The sequence below is a fragment of the Chanos chanos genome, chromosome 9 (genome assembly GCF_902362185.1).
Source record: "Chanos chanos chromosome 9, fChaCha1.1, whole genome shotgun sequence".
Lineage (NCBI taxonomy): Eukaryota > Metazoa > Chordata > Actinopteri > Gonorynchiformes > Chanidae > Chanos > Chanos chanos.
This window is the reverse complement of record NC_044503.1, coordinates 16,719,026-16,745,956: the sequence shown is the minus strand read 5'-3', so window position 1 is coordinate 16,745,956 and position 26,931 is coordinate 16,719,026. Positions and strand designations below refer to the sequence as shown.

At 41.8% G+C, this 26,931-nt stretch overlaps 1 protein-coding gene across 1 annotated transcript in view; it reads right to left on the bottom strand.

Moving 5' to 3' along the window:
- Nucleotides 1-26,931, bottom strand: part of magi1a (membrane associated guanylate kinase, WW and PDZ domain containing 1a) — a 97,485-nt gene that overhangs the window by 40,039 nt on the left and 30,515 nt on the right. The window contains exons 3-4 of the mRNA XM_030783875.1: nucleotides 4,739-4,858; nucleotides 3,314-3,520 (exon numbers count right to left, since the gene is read on the bottom strand). Coding sequence (XP_030639735.1) covers nucleotides 3,314-3,520; nucleotides 4,739-4,858 — 327 coding nt within the window. The remainder of the gene's footprint in view (nucleotides 1-3,313; nucleotides 3,521-4,738; nucleotides 4,859-26,931) is intronic.

Below are 26,931 nucleotides of genomic sequence, written 5' to 3'. Positions count from 1 at the left end.
CAGGACTGTAGTACACTGTATACCCAATACTCACTATCTGATAAGATCAGGACTGTAGTACACTGTATACCCAATACTCACTGTCTGTTTAGATCAGGACTGTAGTACACTGTATACCCAATACTCACTGTCTGTTTAGATCAGGGCTGTAGTACACTGTATACCCAATACTCACTGTCTGTTTAGATCAGGGCTGTAGTACACTGTATACCCAATACTCACTGTCTGATTAAATCAGGACTGTAGTACACTGTATACCCAATACTAACTGTCTGATAAGATCCAGACTGTAGTACACTGTATACCCAATACTCACTGTTTGTTTAGATCAGGGCTGTAGTACACTGTATACCCAATACTCACTGTCTGTTTAGATCAGGGCTGTAGTGCACTGTATACCCAATACTCACTGTCTGATTAAATCAGGACTGTAGTACACTGTATACCCAATACTAACTGTCTGATAAGATCCAGACTGTAGTACACTGCATACTCAATACTCACTGTTTGATAAGATCAGGACTGTAGTACACTATCTCTGAGGTAGACTTGCAAAGCACAACATATAAACCATGCCTGGCAGTGGCTGGGACACCACATACTCATCGACACAACTCCCCCATCACCAAACACAACAGAACTGACAAGGACACATACTGATCGACACAACTCTCCCATCACCAAACACAACAGAACTGACAAGGACACATACTCATCTACACAACTCTCTTATCACCAAACACAACAGAACTGACAGGGACTTTGAACTGACCAGAGTCCTCTCTGATTTTTTTTAATCTGAAAGGACATATTACAGCCCAAATAATAACACACTCTAAAGTAGATAAAATTTAAAAAGGTCCTGTTGAGATAAAATGTGTCATATTTCTCAGAGTCACGCATAATGGACATGTATTTTATCATGTATGTTGGAGAGTCAAATGCAAGACATTCACTGACTTGGAGACTGTGTCACTATAAGAGGATGGAAAAATGCTAGAGCGCTCTGGCAAGAAAAAAAATCACTCTTTTACAAATCTTTAGACAAATGCTACTTTAGATATTAATTTCAGTTTTGTGTTAACAATTCCTCCCCCACAAAGTATCTTCAGAGTGAATTTTTCACATCTTTAGAATCCAAGACACTAACAATAAAACTAACTAATATTATTAACCTTGTGTGTGGTAACAAAACTAACAAAAAAAGAAACACAGACAGACTAACACACTAACACACACACACTGACTCTACACTGACTAACACACTAACACACACAATTTGACTCTACACTGACCAACACACTATCACACACACACTGCCTCTTCCCTGACCATCACACTAACACACACTCTGCTGCTACACTGACTAACACACTAACACACACACACACTGACTCTACACTGACTAACACACTAACACACACACACACTGCCTGTACACTGACTAACACACTCTGCTGCTACACTGACTAACACACTAACACACACACACACTGCCTGTACACTGACTAACACACTAACACACACAATTTGACTCTACACTGACCAACACACTATCACACACACACTGCCTCTACCCTGACCATCACACTAACACACACTCTGCTGCTACACTGACTAACACACTAACACACACACACACTGACTCTACACTGACTAACACACTAACACACACACACACTGCCTGTACACTGACTAACACACTCTGCTGCTACACTGACTAACACACTAACACACACAAACACTGCCTGTACACTGACTAACACACTAACACACACTAACATACACACACTGACTAACACTGACTAACACACTAACACACACACACTGACTCTACACTGACTAACACACTAACACACACACTGACTCTACACTGACTAACACACTATCACACATACACTGACTCTACACTGACTAACACACTAACACACACACACACTGACTCTACACTGACTAACACACTAACACACACACACTGACTCTACACTGACTAACACACTAACACACACACACTGACTAACACTGACTAACACACTAACACACACACTGACTCTACACTGACTAACACACTAACACACACACACACTGACTCTACACTGACTAACACACTAACACACACACACTGACTCTACACTGACTAACACACTAACACACACACACTGACTCTACACTGACTAACACACTAACACACACACTGACTCTACACTGACTAACACACTAACATACACACACTGACTAACACTGACTAACACACTAACACACACACACTGACTCTACACTGACTAACACACTCTGCTGCTACACTGACTAACACACTAACACACACACACACTGCCTGTACACTGACTAACACACTAACACACACACTGACTCTACACTGACTAACACACTAACACACTAACACACACACACTGACTCTACACTGACTAACACACTAACACACACACACTGTCTCTACACTGACTAACATACTCTGACTCTACACTGACTAACACACTAACACATACTCTGCCTCTTAGCTAACACACTAACACACTCTGCCTCCACACTGACTAACACACTAACACACTGCCTCTTTGCTGACTGACTGGAACATGATCATGACCTGAGTCAATCTATCAGTTACACTTAATGTGGTAAATTCCCATTCCATTCTCACTGATATGTCAGACTAACGTTTCCATTATAAAGACTCAGAGTGCTTGGGTAACACAGTCCAATTCTCCACTCTCTGGGTTTATTTTCCTCATGGCACAGGATCTTCCTCAGTCCTTAGAAGTGCATTTATGGGGGCAAATTGTTCTTTCAATCTTAATTCTCTCTTTCTTCTCCCATCTCTCTGTAGTCTCTCTATACAACGCACGCACGCACACACACACACACACACATTCAGGAGAGGCCCCCTGATCTCAGCATGATTTGATTATTCACACACAGGCCCCTGGCGGCCAGATGGAACAGCTCTGTATCCTCACAAAGACAGAAATCAGCATCACAAAGCCACACATTCACTCAGTAACTCCCTCCCTCACTCACACACATACACACATAAAGACACACACACACTAACAATAAAACACACACACACACACACACACACACACACACACTGCACATGATCCCCGCTCTCCTTACAGAGAAACTGGGCTTGAAAACATTCACACAAATAGATACACACACTTAGTTTGTCTGCACCCCTCTTTCTGTCCCTCCCTCTCTCTCCTCTCTCTCATACAAACACAGACACAGATACAAACACACACACACATACACACACACACACACACACACACACACACACACACAGTCCAACCTGTAAACGTGTTGTTCATGTCTGTGAGTATTTCGTCATCCTCCGTCTGCTCCGGCACTATTCGTGCATGTTGCATGTCATTGTAGGACTTGGTGCGCTTGGGGGTGGAATTCTGGGAGCCAGGGAGGCCGTCACGCAAAGCATCTTGGGTAATCACTGTGCCATAGGAGGGCTGGCTCGGTGGCTTGGGCGTTCCATAATAGTTACCTTAGATACGGGGAGGGGGGGGAAAGGGACATTAGCATTTTGGAAGAGCTGGAAACATTGGAGGACTGAAATACTTGTTCAAATCCTGCTCAGAGCCAAAAAAAAGAGAGGGAGAAAGAAAGACAGAAAGAAAGAAGATAATGCATAGTGCAGGCAGGCAGACCATGAGTGCAGGAGCCCACAGACTGGGGCTGACTGCGATCTTTTTCACTGATCTGTACATGTTTGTCTCAGATCAACATCATGTCCCTGATGTGAGGTCATGTATGTTTTATCCATAAAGCTGCACAACTAACTTTTTATCATTAAGTGGTGTACTGTGTGTGATTCACTAATGATGGTTTTTATGATTTAGCTTCGGTAAATGTTAAATGTCCTGTCATTTTGGTCTAATGTTACCTTGGGTTCTTTTAGCTTGGTGAGCTCAGCTTACTTCACTAATATTACCCCTCCTCCTCAAAACAATTGCTAATAGTTTACATATTTTATTTATTTATGTATTTATTCTTAGACATCTTCAGATTGCTAATATCAATTACGAGGATTTCACCAGCTGACAGAAGAACAGGTGAAATAACATGAATAACTTAAATGATCAAAAATGGCAGAGGTGTCTTGCTAATGACCAACACAACTTCACTCATGTTTCCCTGGTTTGCTCATGGGACACCACAGAGTGACTAAAGCTGAAAGATGATCTGTGAGTGAGATCAAACATCCATCAGCTTTAGACTCCAATACCCTAGTGTTTCTCACTCAGTATAATTTTTATTGTGTTGTGTTGTGGATTGGATCGTTATTTAGCAGCTCCTAGTCCCTCAGCGGGCTCTGTTGTCTATGCATGGCCTGTGTGTGGTTAAGTTTCTGTGTCTGCTGACTCCTGTGGTCAGGCATTTAACATGGACAGGAGGTGGGATGGCAAAAGAGAGAGACTGAGACCGACTGAGCGAGAGAGAGAGAGAGAGATGCCAGAGCCCTGTGGAGGTTGTGCCAAACAGATTAAACCTGAGTGCCAGGGACAGCAGGCATCAGGAACTGTGAAGACACTAAATAACGTGTGTGTGTGTGTGTGTGTGTGTGTGTGTGTGCGTGTGTGTGCGCGTGTGTGTAAATGATTTGTAATAGTGACTGCTTAAAGACAATAATGGCATATAGTTGTTCATTGTGGTTTCTATGGTGGTGCTTTGTGATATTATTTAGATATGATATCTAACTTACCATCATATGTTCCTACTTCCAGAAGGGTTCCACACTTCTCCAGCTCCAGGAAATCCTCCACAGACAGGAAGTTGTAATCGACCCCAGGAACCTCGCTGTCACGAGGGGGGCGAGTCGTACCTGAGGAAAGGAGAGAAGGAATAAAAAGTTATGGACACGCCCAGAACAACTCATATGCACTCAAATTCACCAAACACTAATGAACCTCAGGATATTCAGAAAGGCCTTTGCTTGCTGCTTTTCACAAAATGTGCTCATCACAACGAGTGTGTGAGTTAAATGCAGTTTGTGCCTCTGGCTGGTGACTAACCCCATAGCAAACAATGATGTCAAGTAAGGTAAGAGCAGCTGCTTCTTCAATACTTTAGCAACTCTATAGTAACATCCCATTGTCTTTGGACGATTCTGACAGAATATTCCAGGGGGGTGTTTCAAAAAGCAGGTTTAGTGGAAACTCAGAGCTGGTTAAGTCAGAGAAAGTAGTAAACCTCCTAACAGAAGAGCCCTATGGCTTTGTCTTGCGCAGAGAATTAAGCCATGGGACTCTTCTATTAGGAGGTTTACTGCTTTCTCTGATTTAGCTAACTTAGAGTTTTCACTAAACCTGCTTTCTGAAATACTCCCCGGGTTAGTAAAGCTGATTCAGATCTGACCAAACAGAATCTGTTAGCTTATCAACCAATCAGTAGGCACAAATTGTTCACCAGCCCGAAAACTGAGGAGATAGCACGACCCATGCCCACACAGAGGTTCATTCATAAAACTGTTTAGAACTGACATGACTGAAAATGTGATCAGTCCATGTTAATTTCATTCTCAGGCTGTAGGGTGTTGGGAACCAGGAAACTTTTGACTTAACAGACCAGCTCTGACAGAGACAACGCTAACACACTCCGGAACTATTACAGCAAACAAAATCCACTGAAAACAGTCCCCAGTCTTCAGTGGAGGACCTCTTCAGCACCTCCATTATCTCAGTCTTAATTACAAAAACACAGGCCAGCATGGTTATTACTCTCCTCCCTGCGGAATGATATGGACGAGGGTGTAGGTATGAATCTCCCCGTGTCTCCCAGTATGCTGTTCTGGACAACATCTGCTCAAATGCACCAGTTCAAACCCCCCCCCCCCCCCCCCCAAAACCACCAACCCTCACTCATAAGGTCCAATTTAAAGTGTCATTTTGGCTTCCACCACCTGTTTCAGCCTTTTACTGGCATTGCTGAGAGTGTATTTTCAGTGTTTGGTCTTGGTGGTTCTGGTATTTTTCTTTCTTGTTTTGACAGGATGAGCTTTTCTTGTGTCCAGCCTGCACAACAACTGCTTACAGCTGCAAACTTTGAGCTGATTAATTCAAAACACACTCCACGGCACAAAACAGCTGCGTCCGTGTGTCCTCAGCTCACTCACATATGTTTGAGGTCCAGTCACAAAATTCTGGCGACACAACTGAAGCACCTGCTACAACACCAGCTGGACAGTACCACACTCCCACATATACGCCTGTCAATAGTGTTTAACGAAGAACACGTGTCGGCTTTCTCGGGTTACAGCAGAGAGCTACAGAACCAGACGGACTGACGTTGGAATACTTATTGTTGACCCACAGCACATCACTGTATATTTCTCATGTTGAGTACGCTGAGAAGCAAACAAGCTCTACACTTGCAGAGAGAAAGCAAGCATTAACACAGTGTTAATGATTTATGGCAACCATACTTTATTTCAAATATTCATCCTTTGTAAAAACAAACAAACAAACAAAACAAAACAAAACTGTGCTGCATCCAAAATCATAACAGTTAAAGTTGTGTGCAAAAAAATGAAAGGGGATATGACAGAACAGTCTGAATCTTTTCATTTTTCCCTGTGTCCTAGTCCATCTCTCCTTTAAACAGGAGCACAATTTTCCCTGTGTCCTAGTCCATCTCTCCTTTAAACAGGAGCACATTTTTCTCTGTGTCCTAGTCCATCTCTCCTTTAAACAGGAGCACAATTTTCTCTGTGTCCTAGTCCATCTCTCCTTTAAACAGGAGCACAATTTTCCCTGTGTCCTAGTCCATCTCTCCTTTAAACAGGAGCACAATTTTCCCTGTGTCCTAGTCCATCTCACCTTTAAACAGGAGCACATTTTTCTCTGTGTCCTAGTCCATCTCTCCTTTAAACAGGAGCACAATTTTCTCTGTGTCCTAGTCCATCTCTCCTTTAAACAGGAGCACAATTTTCCCTGTGTCCTAGTCCATCTCTCCTTTAAACAGGAGCACATTATCAGTCACACAGTAACTTGAGCACACAGCATTGAATCCACTCCCATAGACCGGCACAGTGAAATCTCTGCTCACTAGACCCTGCCTCTAAAACACAGACTGTGAATTGTACTGGTCTAATTTTACATTCTCCAGTTCAGGATTAGTGTGAAACTCTTTCCCAGGAAACAAGTCCGTTGATGTTCCACTATGACTGTGTCCATTTCTTTTGCATGTCTGTAGGGTTCTTGCAAGTACCCTTAGTTCAGACCCCTCCCCACACACAACATCCTTTTTCCTTAATTATGGCTTTTCCCTTTGTCTTGGGCCACAGCCTCTCAGCCACTATTGTTATTCAGGACCGTTAAGATTCAGTAAGAGGGCGGAGCTTCTGTTCAAACTCAGTTGTTTCCATTCGGCTTGACCCCAATCTATGAGAGTGAATAGTCCTGAAACAAAAGAAACCCAGAAAAGACAAAAGCACTGTCCCTGACTGTTGTGTCTTAAGGAGTCATTAACATTAATGTCACACACACACACACACACACACACACACACACTATACCAGGCCAAGACAGGAGAGTAGGAGAGAAACAATGTCCTGGTCTTAATGGTTGACTTACACACACACACACACACACACACAGAAGTAAAAAGAGGTGTGTGTGTGTGTGTGTGTGAGACAGTTCGTGTGTGTGTGTGTGTGTGTGTGGGGGGGGGGGGGTGTCCTTCCTGGTCTAAATGCAGACTGTATTTCATAAGAAATGCTTCAGTGATACTGCCCAAAGACACACTGTACTTCCTTTCTTAATGAAAGAAAGGAAAGGTTACAATACATAGTTTCCACTTTATTATTTCACTAGCCTATCCAAGGCCAGTTCAGCACATAGATTTGTCATAGATTTTTCTGCTGTGAACCACTTTCTGAGTCAGCTGCATCCCAGATGGATACAGTTCTGTCAACCATCACATTAAAGCATTAGAGTCCTGTCTAATTAGTTGTGTAACCACTGTGTCAGTGGAAGGTTGTATAACAACCGCAGCGTGTCAACCGATTACTAGGTTGTATCCTGGTTGTCAGGTTGCTTTAGCCTGTATCTGAGGACTCTGGGGCTCAGGTTAGGAGCTGTGGACTCGCTCTAACACTGTTCCCTTATCCAGGCAGGGCCCTGGCTCTTTAATTGCATTACATCTCCGGCATGGCTAAGGATTAGGCCGCTGGTGAGGTTAAAGCTGAGGTTGATGTTTAGGTCACACGGGTGACATGTGGCAAATATCAACATGTGCGTCACTCCGTGTGGACAGATTTTTCTAGAAACACCACAATCAAAAGGTGGTAAATGAAACAAATCACTGTTCAATACAGTAAATACTTTAGTGCTGTGTAGCATCACACTGCTGCACTACACTACAGAATTAGTTGTTTGTACCTGTGTTGTTTTCACCTGTGTTATGGAAGTTTAAGATTAAGATTAAACTCCTGCTCGAAGCCATTAAGACTTGGAGAGAGTAAAGAGGTACCTTGGTCCTGGGTTCTGGTCCTGCCTTTTGTGATGTGCAGGGCTATGGTAGCACTGTTTACAGAACTAATGGACTCAGCTGTATAATGATGATGTGTTTTTTCGTAAAGTACACAGAACACGCATGATCCTCCTCTTTGTCTTGTTGTGAACGAGGACTGCTAACTGGAAAACCTGATGTGATATAGTCTCCACCCCACCTCATTCGCTGCCCCTCACCAAAAAAAAAAAACAAAACAAAAAGTCACAGCACGCGATGATCAATTCTAAGCTGAAAAATCCCCTTTTCTACTTAAAGTGAATCCAGTGAATGCTCAATCATAGCAGATAGCTGATGGCTGCAGGTCAGTGTGGATGTTTGCACAGAGAAACCATCCAGCTGCTAGTCACAGAGCACACAGATACCCTCCGTTACCAGCCAACCTTTTATTTTTTTTCACTTAATCCTTCATCTTCTACTATAGGATGGATCTTGACAACCGTAAAAGGCATTTGTGAAGTCAAGAGGATAAGTTTAAAATAAAATCAGCATAAAATCAGTTATTTACCCATTTTGTATTATAATAAATATCTTCTTAGGGTTTCTAGCATTTCTGCATCACGAACAGTGGCTTAAGAGAGCAGGTCAGGATATGCTACTGAACGTTGTCAATTTCTGCCTTACACACTACGACACAATTATGAAACTGATAATGACAACAGCATTGTAAAAAGATGCTCAGGAATCATGTAAACTGAACATGTATGTGAGACGGTTGTTACGACAACCAGAGACAGCCAATCAACATTCTGTCTGAGACATACTGACAGAGAGTCCTGCCATGTTTAACAAGCACTAATAACAAGAAAAGAGGAGAAAATTTTAGCACAGAAATACAACACAAGGACAAACCTGGTGCATACTGTTAGGATGGACATACAGAGACACTGATGCCAAACATGGAGTGTCTGGGCAGTAAACAAAGCCTTTCTAAGAGCAGAAATCACCAACAGGCAAAAAAAAAAAAAAAAAAAAAAACAGCTTATACTTGATCAGTGAGACAAGCTTGTCTCAGACAGACATACTGTTCCGTTGCTATGGACTACCACACAAAAAAACAGAGAAAAACACCCTTTCAAAGATTTCACAACCAATGCGTAAAGGAATAAGAAACGAACACAAAATAAATTCAAAACAAGATATGGCACATTTCTAAAGCCGAAGCACACACACACACACGCTTTCACTGATAGTTTCTCATTGGCTAATCCATGACCTTTGACTCACCCCTGAATATTTTAAGATGTAACGTTGACCCACGGCTGCTGAATTAATTCAGTATCTTCCACATATTTATGTCACAACTGTAAGGACCAATTTAGGAAAAGAAAAAAAAGAAAAAAGTCCATAATGAATGTGGCTTCAGACAGACAACCTTGAGTGCATCCATGTTCCTGATGGTGGCAGACTTTTGAACACAGCTGAAGAGGATTCTGTATGGGACTCTATAGGACTGGCACCGCTCTTTGTTTGGGCACTGTTTGACCTGGTCTTGTGTAGCGCAACATAGGTGGCAGTTCACAAACTAATATTTTTTTTTTTGTCTGTCTGTCTGTATTTTTTTTTTTTTTTTGCTTTTAAATGTCATTTGGGCTTTCAGACTGAAAGTCATCAAAACACACTGATATATCACAAAAATAAGCCTTCATTTATTTTTTTTTTAGATGAAAAGAAACTATCGCAGTGATGTGAATGATGACCATAAGAGTGTCAGAATCATTACGCTAAAAGCTTTTAAAGTGTCGCAGTTTCATGCTTTCCTTCAAAACACCAGATGTTTTCATTTCAAACGTCATTTGCAACTGACACTGTGTTTTTTTTTCTTATTTCAAAATACTTTTCTGTTGACAGTGTGGTTACCAGAAGAAAGTGAAAACATGGTGTATAACGCATATTAAACTAAAACATTCTGTCTAGGTGCTGCTGTACTCCCAGCTGCTTCTGCCCCGCCTTCTCTCTCCACCAGCACCAGGCAAATATGCAAATCTCCATTCTCTGCTCTCATTGGCCGTGACACATCTGAGGGCGGACCCACCCTCATTGCGTCATATGCTGTATCTATGTGAACATTGCGGTCAATCATTTTGTACTGAGGGAGTGCCACACTGAATTACAATGGAATATTAGCTGAATGGAGGGGAAAAATATCCGACATTTTTACGACCTAATAACAATGAACAAAGAGAAAGGCAGAGGTAGAGAGATACAGAAAGAAAGTGAAGAGGTAAAAGTAGGCGAGTGTATGCCCCTGCCAAATAAAGACACACACACCCCCACACACACACACACACACCAACCCTCTCATAAACACGGTGAGTCAGTTTAGCCTTTGTATCATGTCTAAATCAGTTGATGTTTACGTGTATATAGGCGCGTGACTGCAGGTGTGAGGTGCTCCTGATCTTGTGCGAAGCCATCCTGTCCTCTGTCATCGACACCGTTTTCTATCCGGCTGCGCACTCAAAAAAACCTGTCAACTCACTCAAAAACCCTCTTTGTATATACACAAACAATACTTTTCACAGCCCAACAAAAGAATTCCAAACAAAATCGACATCCTACCAGTCTCTTATTTTGGTTTCTCTCAATAGACTCATAGGGGGCTTCTTTGTCAGAGCTTAGAACTTGTCACAAAAAACAATGAACTTCACATTCCAGCGCTAGAGACTTAGTGCTACAGAGCCATACACATAAATACCAATATATGAAAAAAGACTTTTGATTAAAAAGATAATTCTCCTTATTATAACAGACATCTGAAAGTATAATGGTAAAGAAAATGTCCACTTTTATATTTCTGATTTTAAAAGAGGGAAAGATTTGACATTTGAATGAAAGACATTCAGAAAGGACCTATTTCTGTTGCTATGGCAGATGTTTAGAACCTGGGATCTGTTTCTGTAAAAGATATATATACGGATCTGTCAGTGGGCACAGACCGTCATCGTATTGAGGTCAAACATTCAGGGCCAGATGCAATGACATCATTAGCATATGTTAATGTGTAAATGGACATTAAATAACAAAAACATGTCAAAATGACGGCCGCATTACCTTGACCAATCCCAAACACCTCCACTAGCCGTGTATCACAGCGCTCAGTTTAAAAAAACCCCACTACAATTATTATGAAATCTGGCCCTCGGTCCGCACAGAAATACATGCAATTTAAGCATGTTCTGCAGTCTATGTACTGTGTAGAATTATGTGCTGGCATCACCCAGTCATATACACTATTAATCTCTGATCTAGGACAACTCCACTGCCAAAAATTGCACGTGGGAATCTATACTGCACAAGACGTTGTATGCTACCACTGGCACATTACACATTCAGCGTAAAAATAGCTGCCTTTGGTGCACAACTCAGAGCCAATCAAGTTTTTTATTTATTTTTTTAAAGGCTGATGGGAGTTTGGATGAAACCCATGCTGTAAAATGCAATACAAGAAACATGGATAGCGTACACATGATACACATACACACACTATTAATAGTACAGAGTGAATGAGAATGTACCCGCACAGTTCAGGAACCCTTGCGCGACCTACATTCTCACTCGTGCCACAGTGCATCGTGGGAAGTGGAGTTTTTGAAATGAAGTTATTGCTGGATATATTGACACATTAGTGCATTGGCATGACCCAATGTTGATTACAAAAAAAAAAAAAATCAGTGTTCTCATTTTTGAATTTACACTTGACCATAAAGACGAGAATGCAACCTGAGTTTAAGATATTCGTCACACATTATGCCAAAGGAAAAAAAATGTACACTCTGACAGGAATGCAGTTCTCAGTGGTAACCATCATCATCTCCATGGTGACAAGATCTCTTATGGTCTGTTTTGATCACTAATGCAGGATACATTCAATCAAATTCTTCAAGAGCTAGCTTAACAAGAACGTCACATTACTATGCCTATTCATTTAAAATCTAAAACCAGGTCACCTACAGCATTTGGCCAAAAACGTCAATGTAATCTATGCTGTTTTGAATATTCTGAGTTCATGCAGTTCGCACATTGCCTCAGAAAGTTTGCCAAACTATTCCCAGAACAGAAGAGTGAATCTCAGCCTTCCTCTAATTCCACATCAAAGGACCAAACTGCACCTTTTTTATCTTACTGAAGTGCAGGTGAACATCGAAACCAATTACAGAGTCCGCATCTCTTCATCAGTGCCAGCGAAATTTGGTTTTTATGTCCCCCCAGAGTAGCACAGCAGATCTGTCTGTGGGGAGCAGTGTTGCCAGAGACAGACAGCTTGCTTTTTTTTCTGGAAGATGAGGCCAGTTAAATATTTGATTAGCATGACCCAGAGTTACTGTGTTCTAGAAGATCTCTGCACAACTAGAGGCAGCATGACAAACTACCCAAGAATCTCAGCCATGTTTATGCAAATTCTCCGTCTTCTGAGAGCTGGAGGACCGATTTTTTAAAATAATTCTTTTTGTATTTTTAAAACACACACACACACACACACACACACACACACACCAATTCCACACAACACGTCAAAACGTTCTCCTAGAACCACTAACACCATTTAGATGCCAGAGACCAAGTCGGAAGGGTGGATAAAAAATAGGCTGAGTTTATGATGTGCAAAACGTATTCATGCATACTGGAAAAAGACATCAAATCAGAACAAACATCAAGTAAACATTATGGTCATAGCATAGTTATGATGTATGACATAGTGAGATTTTTGTCTTTGGCCCTAATAACTAGCACATGGTTGTCCATGCATCAGGTCTTCATTACTCCGAAAACAGATTTACTACAGGTGCTAATATTGTACTCTTGGCATTAATTCACATAAGCAGATAACATTAACATACTGATAACATTAACATACGTTCTAAGCTAGTATTTTCTTTGACTGAAATCTTGACAGTCACTTAACACGGACAGTTACACGGTAGGAACAGCTCATATCTGTAAAAACTGCACCAGCTGATGTAGAGCTGATTCAGGGTATGATGCTTTACAAACAGTCAGCGGAGTAAGAGATCAGAGAGAGAACTAGACTTGGACACTGATCAGCTTGGTTTTTTTTTTGCTTTTTGTTAGTTGAATGTCAAGTACACACATGAAATTGGGGGAAAAAAACATAATCAGGAAGGGCTACATGTCCAGAAAGGCTTTAGGGGTAACATGTGGCTGAAGAATCAGAAATACTGACTGGGAAGCGATTTGCCCTGGAGCCAAAGGTACATGAGCTAGTATGTAACACCAGGAGCAGTGTTACATGCTTTCCCTGTCACCTCCCTCCCTCCAGATGAGCTGTGAAAATGACAACTGATTATCAACAGATAATGACTGTCCACATGACTACGCAAGTGTTTATGTATAACTGACTGTTCATATGACTGTCTGTTCATGTGACTGACTGTTCACGTGGCTCACTGTAAAAAAAAAAAAAAATAGGAATAGTACACTGAGTCTATTACAAAAGGTATGAATAGTGATAAAACAGATATTGACCCATTGTAAACAAACACACCTGAAAACAAATGCTTTGGGAATAAAATTAAGTAGTGAAGATCATATCTTCACATGCCAAACAATGCCAGAATTCAGAAAAACATATTATGCTAAGAGCCACTAAAACACATTTTGACAACAGTGAATGAACAATAAGTAGATGACTGTTTGAGTACTGAATAGGAAAGTATTTTCCCTTGGTAATTTTCAGCACAAACCATTGGGGGATAAGGGTGCAAACACACTCACACAAACAGACTCACAAACACAAAACAAGTTAATGTATGACACTGTACATCTGACCCAGCTGCTCCTAATCTTACCCCACAGCTCCTGTGTCTGGCAGATCAATACAATGCCCAAGCAGCAGCGCTGGAGTCGCTGGGCGGGGGAATCCAGAAAGCCGTGAAGGACCGGCTTACCTACTGCAGTCTATCCATGACCAACTACTTCACGCAAGCTCCACGGTGGGGGCCTAGGGGCACCCAGAGCAGGCGCGTGTCCTCCGCTCTATGCAGGTGAGACAGTTCTGTGGGTGATAGGGGACAACCAGCAGCATTCTCCCTGAAAGGTCAAGGTAGCGGGGAAGGAAGGAAGCAGCGACAGCACTGTCCTGCTGAAAGCAAAGGCGTCTCACCTGGAGTGATTTGCATTGTGAGAAATTAACGAGGTGGGAGAAGCTCTCTGGTCTAACGTGTGGAGATATCTGGACTCTTCAACTCAAAGGATAGTAATGCATAGCTGGCCAACCCTGGAGGAAGTTTCCAGAGGCATCATCACTCATCATGGCCTTCAAGGTCTGTTCCAGTGGATACTCCACCTGTGACTTGTGTAGTAAGGCAGTAAAGCAAGCTGTATGCTGCCTGTGGGTTTTATTCTGACAGGTCTGAATTTTATTTGCATATATTGTGACACTGTCCCTTTGTGTAAACCTCCTCTGTAATGAGACACAATACAATAGGTGACCTACTCTCTACTGTTCTACCCAGACCACTCTTTTGATAATGCATTCGGAGATGGTCTCCACGACACATGGCATCTGCAGGAGACTGGACACAATGCTCATGCTTGACAGCATAGCTTTGGTAGGTGATGTAACCGTCTGATTTGAATATGCTGATCTGAGTATGCCCCTCGCGAAGATTCAGGCTGAAAATTTCAACCATTACAGGCTCTTCACTGATCATACAGTAGTAGGAACTACAGAGGCTCAGTTCTTCAGATTCTCAATGCATCTCCAAGCTGAGATCACAGGCATTGTTGCCCAACCGAAGGTGCTGTGGTTTCAGACCTTGGACCTATTGACCACTGACTTCAAATTGTCCATAACCATGGTTGCTCCTAGATTAGCCTGTGCATTTCACTCTATGGTGCAGATGATAGTAGTTTATGGGGGAATGGATAATTATGACATGCATAATTCAGGCGCCTTGACCTGAACTCAAACCACTGCCCTCCCTCCGAGTTGAGACCCCAGTGGTGGACAGACTGGAGGCAGTGGATTCTGTCTCCCAGGGCAGGACAGGGCGGATAATTGCTTGGGGTGGCAGGATAGAGTATGTCTGATATATCTCCTTGCTACAAAGTGCCAGTCCAGGTGTGCCACATACCTGGATAATGTGCCTGTAGACAGGTAAACCATTGTGTAAATTCGGCCATGCATGTATGGTGGTTTTAGGTGTCATGTATTTGGATTGATGGTGTCCTATATGACAGCTGCAGGTACCACAGGGCATCTGGACGTGTGTGGTGGCCCAGTGTGGATGACAGTAATGCTTACTAACAATATGTTCTGGCTCAAGCTGTGATACATTGTACGATGACCAACAATTTGCATTCATTTTAATTGTCCTCATAGCAACGTTGCTTCGTTAGTTTTGTTACTTCCCCTTTTTGTGTATTAAATACACAGAGAAACCAGTGGCTTCACTCCTCAGGCACTCCAGCAGTATGTGATATATAGCGCTTCAAACCTCAAACCATTCTCTCTTTCTTCCTTTCTTTCTCTCTCTCTTTCACACGTTCACACAGACACACCCACTGACACACACCCACACACAGACATTCACTCATAAGCAGTCATTAGGGGGTTAAGAGCAACAGATGTTTGGCTGTGTTTTGTCAGACAAAGAGCTCCAGCATGTTAGCCCCATGACAGCAGGCAGGCGACAGAGTTTCAAATATCACCTCACTACACCATCAGTGGCTGTGTGTGTGTGTGTGTTAAGAAGAAGGATAGTGTGCTCGTTTTTGCATGGCCTTCCATATCATATAAAATATAGCTAACATGCATTGTAAGCATTCTTCATATGGCTATTACTTTTCTAAGCTACTCTGAAACGTGTTATTTAAAAAAAGAGAGAAAGAAATCTTGAGGAGAGAAGTGTCTGAACAACATCCCACTGATCTTCATTGAAACAGAGAGCTAACATTCAAGGATACCAGCAATAGCAGTAACCAGAACATTTTTCTGTGCTCAACAAGCTCTTCTTCTTCCTTACATTACAATTCAACTGATATGGGGGTGGGGTGCATCTGATTTCAGACATCTGAAAGACATTCGAACACTGATGAATGAAATTTCTGCAATGGGTTTCAGTTCGTTCCATGAAATAATCACACAAAGTGTGAAATGGCCTTTGTTTCTACCTTAAATAAAAAGTACATCTCAGACGATCCTTAGCACACTCTGCTCAGACAACACAGTAAAACTTTCTTCTCCCTGAAAGACCACTAACTGAATACCAATCACAAAAAATTGATTTTGTGAACTGTTCCAGTGTTTGAGTCTCTCCGTTCCGAGATGCTACGAGTGAAATTTTAATATGAGTTATTTTGTGTGGCTGAACTTGATGGAAAGTTTCAAGAAGAAAAACACAGTTCTGCCTGTTGGGAGGAAGATGTGCAGTTTCGTGAAAAACAAAAGATGATGAGCTTTCTCTTTCAAAAAGCATATTATTCAAAGTATATTCCAAAGCAAATATTCACAACAAGTCCAAAAAGCAATTGCACCATGCACACTCACACATTAAAGAAAATATACATTTTTTTGGAACAAAATTAAACAGTTTGTATATGTTCTTGTCTAGCAGCTTTGACACCTAACGTGCATTCTAATGGAAAATAAATTTTTCACTAATCATCATCGTTCATATGCTTTTTATTCTGTTTATTTAAATTCAAGGGTGGAAAAAGTACAAGTACTGTTACTAAACAAATGTACTCTAAGTAGAGTAAAATGACAACTGTTTTTGTAAATTGTAAACGAATGACTATTTTACTCTTACTTAAGTATTTTTCAGGAGGAATATGTTAGCTCTCCTTAGAGTACCGGTACATTTTTTTGGTACCAGCACTTCTGCTTATACTTTTTCCACCCCTGTTTAAATTTATTTCTATTTGTGGACAAGCCTTCATTAGGGGAAGCTGAACGGTTGTTTTCTGGTCTGTGCTCCAAAGTGCTCGGCGAAATTGAGGAGCGAAGTCTGAATGCAAGCTGAGGAGATAGTGGGAGGGATTTTACGTGGGAGTTATTGAGCAGTATGGTATGAAAAGCCAGCACAAGAGCAGCACTTGAGTATAATTTGTAAGTGAAGTAAAGTCAATCAAACAGTGACCCAGTTCACAGGAAATGGTTCTCCACAGGAAGAGACACAACATGGTACATGCCTTGGCACATGGATCTGACTCCCATCTGACCATAACCAGCACAATTACATACCTCTTTCACTGTTACAGACTGTGAATCTTGGGAAATAGCTTGGAGTACCAAACGTTCTACCAAACTGCCATTTGAGCAGAAGTGGTGGCTAACTCCCAGTTTACTACCATTAGGAAGCAATGGTACAAGGAACTGGCCGTTCCAAAGAGTCAAAAAATGGTACACATTTCACTTACCTATATTAGCAACAACAACAATAGCAATACATTTTTTGTATGGACAATAATTTACAAATAAATTGTGACTAGTTATCAAGCAGACCACATATTGTTTTTTGCCTTGCTAAGAGATAGCTAGCTGGGTAACAAGTTAATGTTAGCTAATGTTAACAACACACTTGGATTATAATAACTGTAATGTCAAGATACTTCATCTAGGCCAGCTCAAATTCAGCAGGGCCAAATTTAGCACCTTTCCGACAGAAAAAAAAGTGAAACATTTCATTCACACATTGTAATTTATACATACAATATAATTCTTTACATGTGTTATTCTTTTTATGGTCCTAATTAAAGTAATTTATGTGAATTGGTAAAAAGTCTTGCTTAGATTCAGCAGTGTGAACTGAGAAAAATGGACTTCTTTACTGAGGTGTCTATAAAGCTTCTCACTTTCTGGCAACCTACAGCCAGCTACACCTGATACAGCCATGCATCAGTCCCTCTCTTTCACAGGTTTTCCAGCTCAGTTTGTCTGGAGGATGGCTGAACAGAGATCAACAAGAGGCCACACACTCACATGCATGTGCGCGCGCACAAACACACACACACACACACATACACACACAATGCGGTCAGTCGCACACACAACAGGACATTCTTTCAGCCAGTGCCACCACATTCACAGCTGAGGCTCTCTGCTTTTCTCTCCTGCTCTCTTCCCTCCTTCCCTCTTTTCAGTTTTTAGGGGGGCAGGGAGGAAGGGAAGGGGAAAGAGGCATGGGAAAAAAATGGAGGAGAGCCACAAATGAGAGAGAAAACACACACACACACACACACACACACAACCCTAGACTTAATTCCCCAAAAGCCGAATACTCTATAGAATCCAGGCTTTTGGTTCATCATTTACTGCTCAGTCCCTCTCACCACAGGAAAACAAAATGAAAGCAGAAAAATAAAGGTGAAAATAGTGTGAGTGAGAAAGACTAAGGAGAAGAGAGACAGAGGAGGGAGGATAAGAGAGAGAGAGAGAGAGGGAGAGAGAATGACAGAAAGGAGAAGAGCATCATTCAGCTTGCTTCATTTCCCACCTCCAGCTACCCGCCGTCCATGAGCCTCAGTGTCCGCCAACAATAGACAGACACACACACACACACACACACACACGCACATGCACACACGCACGCACACAGAGCTCTGCCATCACAGCGGACCGCATCACAGCTCATCAATATCACACCACAGCGTGAACACAAACAGTGCTAGAGTACGGATTGCAGCTTAATGCATAGCAATATTCCTCTCTCTCTCTCTTTCCCTCTCTATCCCTCTCTTTCTGTCTCCCCCACCCCCACTCACATCTCTGTTAATCCCGGAAGCTAAAGCATGGCTGAGAGGTTTGTCAGCGTTACCTTTGGGCTGCTGCCACGGCGACTGTTGCTGCCGCGGTGACTGTTGCTGCCGTAGCGATCTTTGCTGCTGTCCCTCGGCATACGTCTAAAGGAGGTGTTTCATGCAACTGCTTTGATTCCTCTACCGTATCTGTAGGTCTACTGCTTTCTCTCCCCCCCCAACCCCCCCCCCCCCCCCTCTCTCACACACACACACACATAACCACAGAGCACAGTGTACACCAGTGCGGCTGCCTCGTATGAAGGCTAAGCTTGAGTGACTCACATACACACATATGTTCATCTCAACCAGACGACTTACGTATGTGTATCATGTATCATGTTTATATGTGTGTGTGTGTGTGAGAAAGAGAAAGAGAGAGAGAGAGAGAGAAAGAGAGAGAGAGAGAGAGAGAGAATCCTATTAAGCCCACAGTAGCATTAGCCCTGGACTCCTGTTTTCTTAGACTCCACTGAAAAGAATGGCTTTTAATCATTTAAATGAACAGTCTATAATCAATATAATCAATGAAGAAACCACCGGCAGAATCAGGCCCTGAGAGCAGCCTGGGTTCACACTCCAGCCCTGTGTTTTATATGTTAGATTTCAGCTGGAGATAATGTGAAACTTTAATACGCACATGTCCTTGCAAATCCACCATTATAAACACATCTTTTCTTTCAGCCGAGAGAGAGAGAGAGAGAGAGAGAGAGAGAGAGAGAGCGAGAGGAAAAACAGAAAGAGGGAAAATAAATTACCGGGTATTGATTGTGTATATTCAGTCTCTGACAGAGATTATAAACTTTTATTTGAATATTTGAAGCCTTCACATTACTGATGTCTCCTGAATGTCATGTCACAAAAACACCAGAGACTCTGTCTGTCAGATAATGAGTTCTTACTCTACTTCCACTCTACCCTCTCTATACATACTGACTCTTACATTTCCACATGAGGTGGAATGATGAACAGGTAATTATACAAACACACACACAGACATACGTGGCCCACACAGTACTCATTCTGTGTTCTCATTGGCTAAGCAGTCCAGGACTTTGTGGGCTTATTGGTGACTGTTAATTTTCTTCCTGAGTGGAAAGTGTGTTTGAGTGTAGAGGACATCACAGTCTGTAAATACAGAAACCATGTCATCTTCATTTAGCCACTGCCTGAGTATTTAAATATGTCACACTCTCTGTGGACAAATCTGAGCATCTCACACACACACACACAGGCAGGCAGGCAGACACACACACACACACACACACACACACACACACACACACACACAGGCAGGCAGACACACACACACACACACACAAACACATGCCCTCAGACTCTCTTACACACATCCACACCCACATCCACACCAACACATGCATACACACAGACAGATATGTATGTGCATGCACACGCGCTCACACACACACACACACACACACACACACTCGGATGTAGACAGGCTTTCTTGCAGCATAAGGCCAAAAGCCTGGTGTTAAAAATGGGTCACACACAGAGTGTGAGATGTCCCTTGGCTCCTAACAGTGGAAAGGCTAAAAAAACAAGGGATGGATATTTTTAGACGAGAGAATGAATCATTCCAGCCCATCCTTTGATTGTTTTCATAGGAATGAAAGGATTACCCTTTCCCCTCTCTCTCGCTCTCTCTCTTCATCCAAGATCAATCATACACTAGGTCTCCTTCACGTGCTCTTTTAGGGTTATGCTGGGATAATTTTCTGCCACCAACCTCACACTTAGTGATGTGCATTCAAATGAATTTATTCCAAAACAAATTTATGTATAAATGAACGTAACCTGATGTCTGACCATACCACGAAGGGTATAAGCTTTAGGCTTTCATCCATGTCACCAAAGACCAGTGTGCTCTGGGCTACAAGCAATGCATGACAGAATATTTTTTGTTTTGTTTTGTTTAAGTCATGACTGAAGTTGTGGCAAACCGTGACTTCATGACTGAGGTATCTATCTGTCTATCTATCTGTCAATTGGGGATATGGGTACTAATTCACTCAACATTTATGCTGACTGCCAGGGATTGTATGTATGTGTGAACTGAATTTTCCTGTATTGCATTTTGTCAATGCTGTAACCAGCTAAGCCTCTGACATAATTCTGAAGTCATCCAGTGAAAAAAAGCAACAGAAAAACATTTTCCACGTTTTCCATGAACTGAGAGAGTGGCATCTCTCCATCACCACCATCGAGCACTTAAGTAAAATGACCACACACTCCCAAAAGCTAAGAGAGAGGAGACAAATAACATGAGTGCACAAAAATTTGGTTTCCAAAGTCACTGCTTCCTCAGTGACCAGAAGGGAAGGTTGTTCCAGTAGCTACTGGGAGGGAAAGATCTGTAGTGGTTTGGGGAAGGGGAGGGGGTGTGAGGGGGTCTAGTCAGCACCTGTCTGTGCCCATTGCTATTCACTACAGACTTCATTCTAGTCACCCCTCCTTCCCCCCAGTTTCCTGTGTCAAACAGACAGCCAGCTTTAGCTTTTGGGAACCATTCTACTACACTAGACTGACCGATTCGAGTATGACTACTCCTAATACACACACACACACACACACACACATACACACACCAGTACGCACAGGCACAGACACACACACACAGGTACACATAGAGTGTAGAGATGTTTATAAGGATGCTGATCATTAAAGCAGAAATGTAAAAGAGTACCCTACAATGCAGAGAGCCTGTCTCTCTGTCTGTCTGTCTGTCTGTCTCTCTCACACACACAGACGCACACACACAATGGCAAGTGCCACGCTTCCCCCTGCCATTTCCTGAGAAAGACTCTTTTGTTCCGGGAGCATCTGGACCTGACCTCTATGGTTTCTGCTCTGAATGACCCCTCCTCCTCTCCTCTCCTGTTCACAAAAAACCTGCTTCCCTGTCCCCACAGCCCCCCCCACCCCCACCCCCTTCCCCAACACACTCACACACTTTAGTTACAAGCTGCAGCCGGCTCCCTCAGTTCTGTGAAAAGACTCAGTGTGTGCTGCTGGACATCACACAAAGCACTAGGAGGAATTAGATAAACGAGAGAGAGAGAGAGAGAGAGAGAGAAAGAGAGAGAGAGAGAGAGAGAGAGAGAGAGAGAGAGAGAGAGAGAGGACTAGCCATCTGTCCTTCGTGGGCTGGATATGCCCCTCCATGTCCCCATTAGTCTACAGTGCTCTAGACTGACTTCTTCAACGACCTCACACACACAAACACTCACACGCACAAACGAGCACAGCTCAAATTTTAAAACGCATGTGTGCAATATGCCGAAACACAAAAGTATTTCTCTGTCACATACATCTGAAAAAAATGTTACATAAACAACTCGTAAATGTGCTGAGAAATCAAACAAAGTGGAACATGGGCATAACTACAGAGGGGCGTTAGAGCCAATGAAAGACAAACAAAGCGGAAGCACACCTGACTCAGCCCCCACCCGACCGGCCCATCATCAGACCCTCGGTTTACTCAGTCAAGTGTCTGAGAGCTGAGCAGAGACAATAATGCTCAGAACACAGAGGCCTGTAGGAATGAATCCGGAGCTCCGCCCCATTATGACATCACAAAGTGGAAGCTGTCACTGGAGTCTGTCTTACCACGAAACACAAGCTAAAAATGTAATTTTTATTTTTTTTTTTTTTTACTAATGACGTCTGTAGTTGTACCAACAAACCTGAAACTCACTCTCTGTGTGAAAGCCAATCCTACTATGCTGCACATCGAAAAATTTTATAATACATTCATGTTGTGAATCTAAACCTCCACACACATCTTTCAATGATAAATTATGTGAAAATAATTGAAATACTATTGTAATATGGATTAGATTGATCCTGTTTTTCTCCTTAATTGGAAAACTATGATGTCTATTGGGCAGCACCGTAACACCATAACATAACAATATTTACACGGATATTGCATGTGTTGCATATCACATACATATATAAATGTGTGGATATATATAACTGATAGATGTAAACTATACTGGGCTGATGAACCCCGTGATAAAGTGGGACAGTCTCTCTTAAACCAACGTGGGCTTTTTGGCAAACAAATAAAAAAACATACAAATTACTGTGCTCTCTAATAAACCTTTACAATTTAACTTAACCAAAACAGATTCAAATAAACAATAATATTTACAAAAACAAAACACCCTTTGAGAGACTATTACAATACTAACCTGCGACAGTGTTTTCCATGGAAGCATATGGTTCTTTGAATGAACTAATATTAGGAAAATATGCTATTCTCTGCTAGATCAGCACAAAAATTCTAACTTTACTAAACTAAAGATGCAAATCAGCACATCAATTTCTTTACTGGACCAGCTACTACTGACACACTCAGATAAACCAGCACAGGCTAATTTAAGGCAGTGTTTACGAATCTCGCACAACCTTGGCTAAACTAAAGCAGTCGTTACTTAATCACACACTCATCACAATCTCAAATGTGCAACTGCTTGGCAAGACAAACTAGCAGAGCCATAACCTAATCATTACAGTCTGGAAGAAACCAACACACTCTTAACCATCCAAACCAAAATTAAAACCAAACAGCTTTTACTCATTGAGGACAGTCCCATGTCACAAATCAACATAATCATTAGTCAGTCAATTACAACCATAGCAGTTACAACAAAAATACATCAACATAGCATTTCACATGTCAATATGACTGAATCAAATTAGAAGAGCTTTTTCACACTAACACAGCAATTGTCAAATAACCACAATATGTAAACCATCTAAGCCTTAATCACATAACACAACCTCCATATCAAACCAACACAGCCTTTATCAAACAAGCACAACCTCTACCAAACCAACACAACCTTAGTCAACTTTGCACAACCTTCATCAAACAAACACAACCTTTATCAGCCAACAAAGCTATTACCAAACCAGCATAGCTGATCTTACATTAACATAGCCTTTATGAAACATACACTGTTTTTATCAAATCAACATAGCATTACCAAATCAACACAGCCACTATAAAACAAACACGACATTACCAAATCAACACAGCACAACAAATCAAGACAGTAGAGCCCGGCCGATAAATCGGCGTGCCGACATTATCGGCAGATGTAAGCTAATTGCAGATAAATTGGTATCGGCATTTGTAACGGCCGATAAATGACAATGAAAAAAGAAATAGGAAGGTGGATCCTTCGACCATGTTATGACATTCATGTTAGCCATACCTGGTTTTGCTGCAGTAACGCGAAAGCCGGTACTGTCAGTCAAACATCAAAATTACATTTAACGTTATGGTAGTTGAGTGGTGTAGGCTAAGCTGTTGGCAAACTTGATTGTAGGTTTATTTATGAAACAGTGTGGAAGTTCTAGTGAGTAAACAAACAACGGTCTTATCATTTCTCCCTCGTCACTTCTAAAAATTTTCTGGCAACATGGCTTGCAGCTGCTTATAAAGCTGTCCATTGCTAAATTAGGTTACCCACAAAGCTAGCTAATGCCATGTTTATCAATGGAAGACTGCTAATGTTAATGAGCGGTTAAACTATAGCGTGTAACTCATTCTGCCTAAATGAAGCAATAGTAGCCTAAGTATATCTGCGACTCGCATGTCGCAGATATATTTAGGCACTTGGTGCATTGGAAATTATTAAACCAGGGGAGACATGTAAATAAGCGTGAGCTTAACAAGTATCTAACATGGCTTGATAGCCAAATGAAGTTATCTATCTTCTCTTTCAGACGTGTAGTGTGAAATCCCGAATTCGCAAGTCCTTGTTGCAGACAGTGATGTAGTATTGGATGCATTCAACAGCAGTGTTTACTCTAGGTCACTGGATCAGTTCGCTGCGTTATTTATCAAAACCTTAATACATTTTGTTGTGCTTTTGCTCAAAGTGCTATTTATTTATGACAATAAAACAAGTTTATTTTTAAACTGCATTATGTCATGCTATCTTGGTGAGGACTCTTAAATAGCTACACATAACAAATGTTAGGGAAAATCTGTGTTTATGTTGTGTGTTTCTGAAAAAAAGAAGAAGAAGAAGAAGAAGAAGAAAAAGAAGAATATTGGCCAATATCATCAGACTTTTAAATCCTCAAATATCGAAATTGGTATCGGCCTTAAAAATCCTGTATCGGTTGGGCTCTACAACACAGCCACTATCAAATCAACATAGCATTGCCAAATCAACACAGCCACTACCAAATAAACACATCATTACCAAATCAATACAGCTACTACCAAATCAACACAGCATTATTAATTCAACACAGTATTACTATATCAACACAGCATGACTATATCAGCACAGCATTACCAAATCATCACAGCCATTATCAAATCATCACAGCCATTATCAAATCAACACGGCATTACCAAATCAATACAGTTACTACCAAATCAACACAGCATTATTAATTCAACATAGCATGACTACATCAGCACAGCATTACCAAATCATCACAGCCATTATCAAATCAACACACCATTAACAAATCAACACAGCACTACTAAATCAACACAGCGTTACCAAATCAACACAGCATTATCAGTTCAACACAGCATTGCCAAATCAGCACAGCCACTATCAATTCAACATAGCCATTAAGAAAAACAACATAGTACTACCAAACCAACACAGGCTTTATCAAACCAACACAGGCTTTATCAAACCAACACAGCCCTCGTAAAATCAGTAGAACCTCACCAAACCAACACAGCCATTACGACACTAAACACAGCCATTATCAAATCAGCGCAACATTAACCAAAGCAAACAACTATTATTACATCAAATTCAGCTCCATCAGACCTATATAGCTTTTCAAAAACAAAAAAACAGGCTTTGGTAAAGCAGAGCAGCTCTTCACTGGGTCTGTATCTCTCCCAATAAAACCTTCAGTGTGGTAGCTCTGTGTTTACTGCCTCTCCATAGAACCAGCCTTCACCAAACCGTACAGCATCACAAAAGGGCTGAAAAAATAAAACAGCATAGCTTTTTCTTCCCACTAAAGCAGCATTTATGGACAAGGTCCTTTAAAACTACATTGAAACCTTTACTCTAAAGCATCTGTGTAGCTAAAATCAGACTAGTTACTTGCCTGGATGTCGAAACGAGAGCAGTAGAATGCAGAGAGCCTCACTCGCACGTTCCTCTCCAATCAAGCGGTAATCCTCTCTTTGTGTCAACGGCAAACAGAGGGAAAAAAAATGTGTCCCGCACAATGACCCCTCGCTCGGCAGATGAACGAAGACCAAGAGAGAGAGAAAGGGAGACAGTGAGAGAGAAAGAAGCGAAGGAGACAGGAGGAGAAAAAAAGCAGACACAGGAATCAGGAGCGAGAGAGCGAGCTCATAAAAGAAAGAGTACGCTCCAGAGAGGCTGACAGTCGGCAGAGGATTTGAAGAATGAGAGAGTAGAAGAGGAGGAGGAGAGAGAGGGAGAGAGAGACAGAGATCAGGTGGGGGGAGGGAGAGAAAGAGGGAGGGCGGAGAAGGATAAGGGCTAACTCTGCTTTAGGAAGCAGCAGCTGTGAGGACAGAACGGGAGATGAAGGGAGTGAGAGAGAGCGCGAGAGAGAGAGAGAGCGAGAATGAAAGAG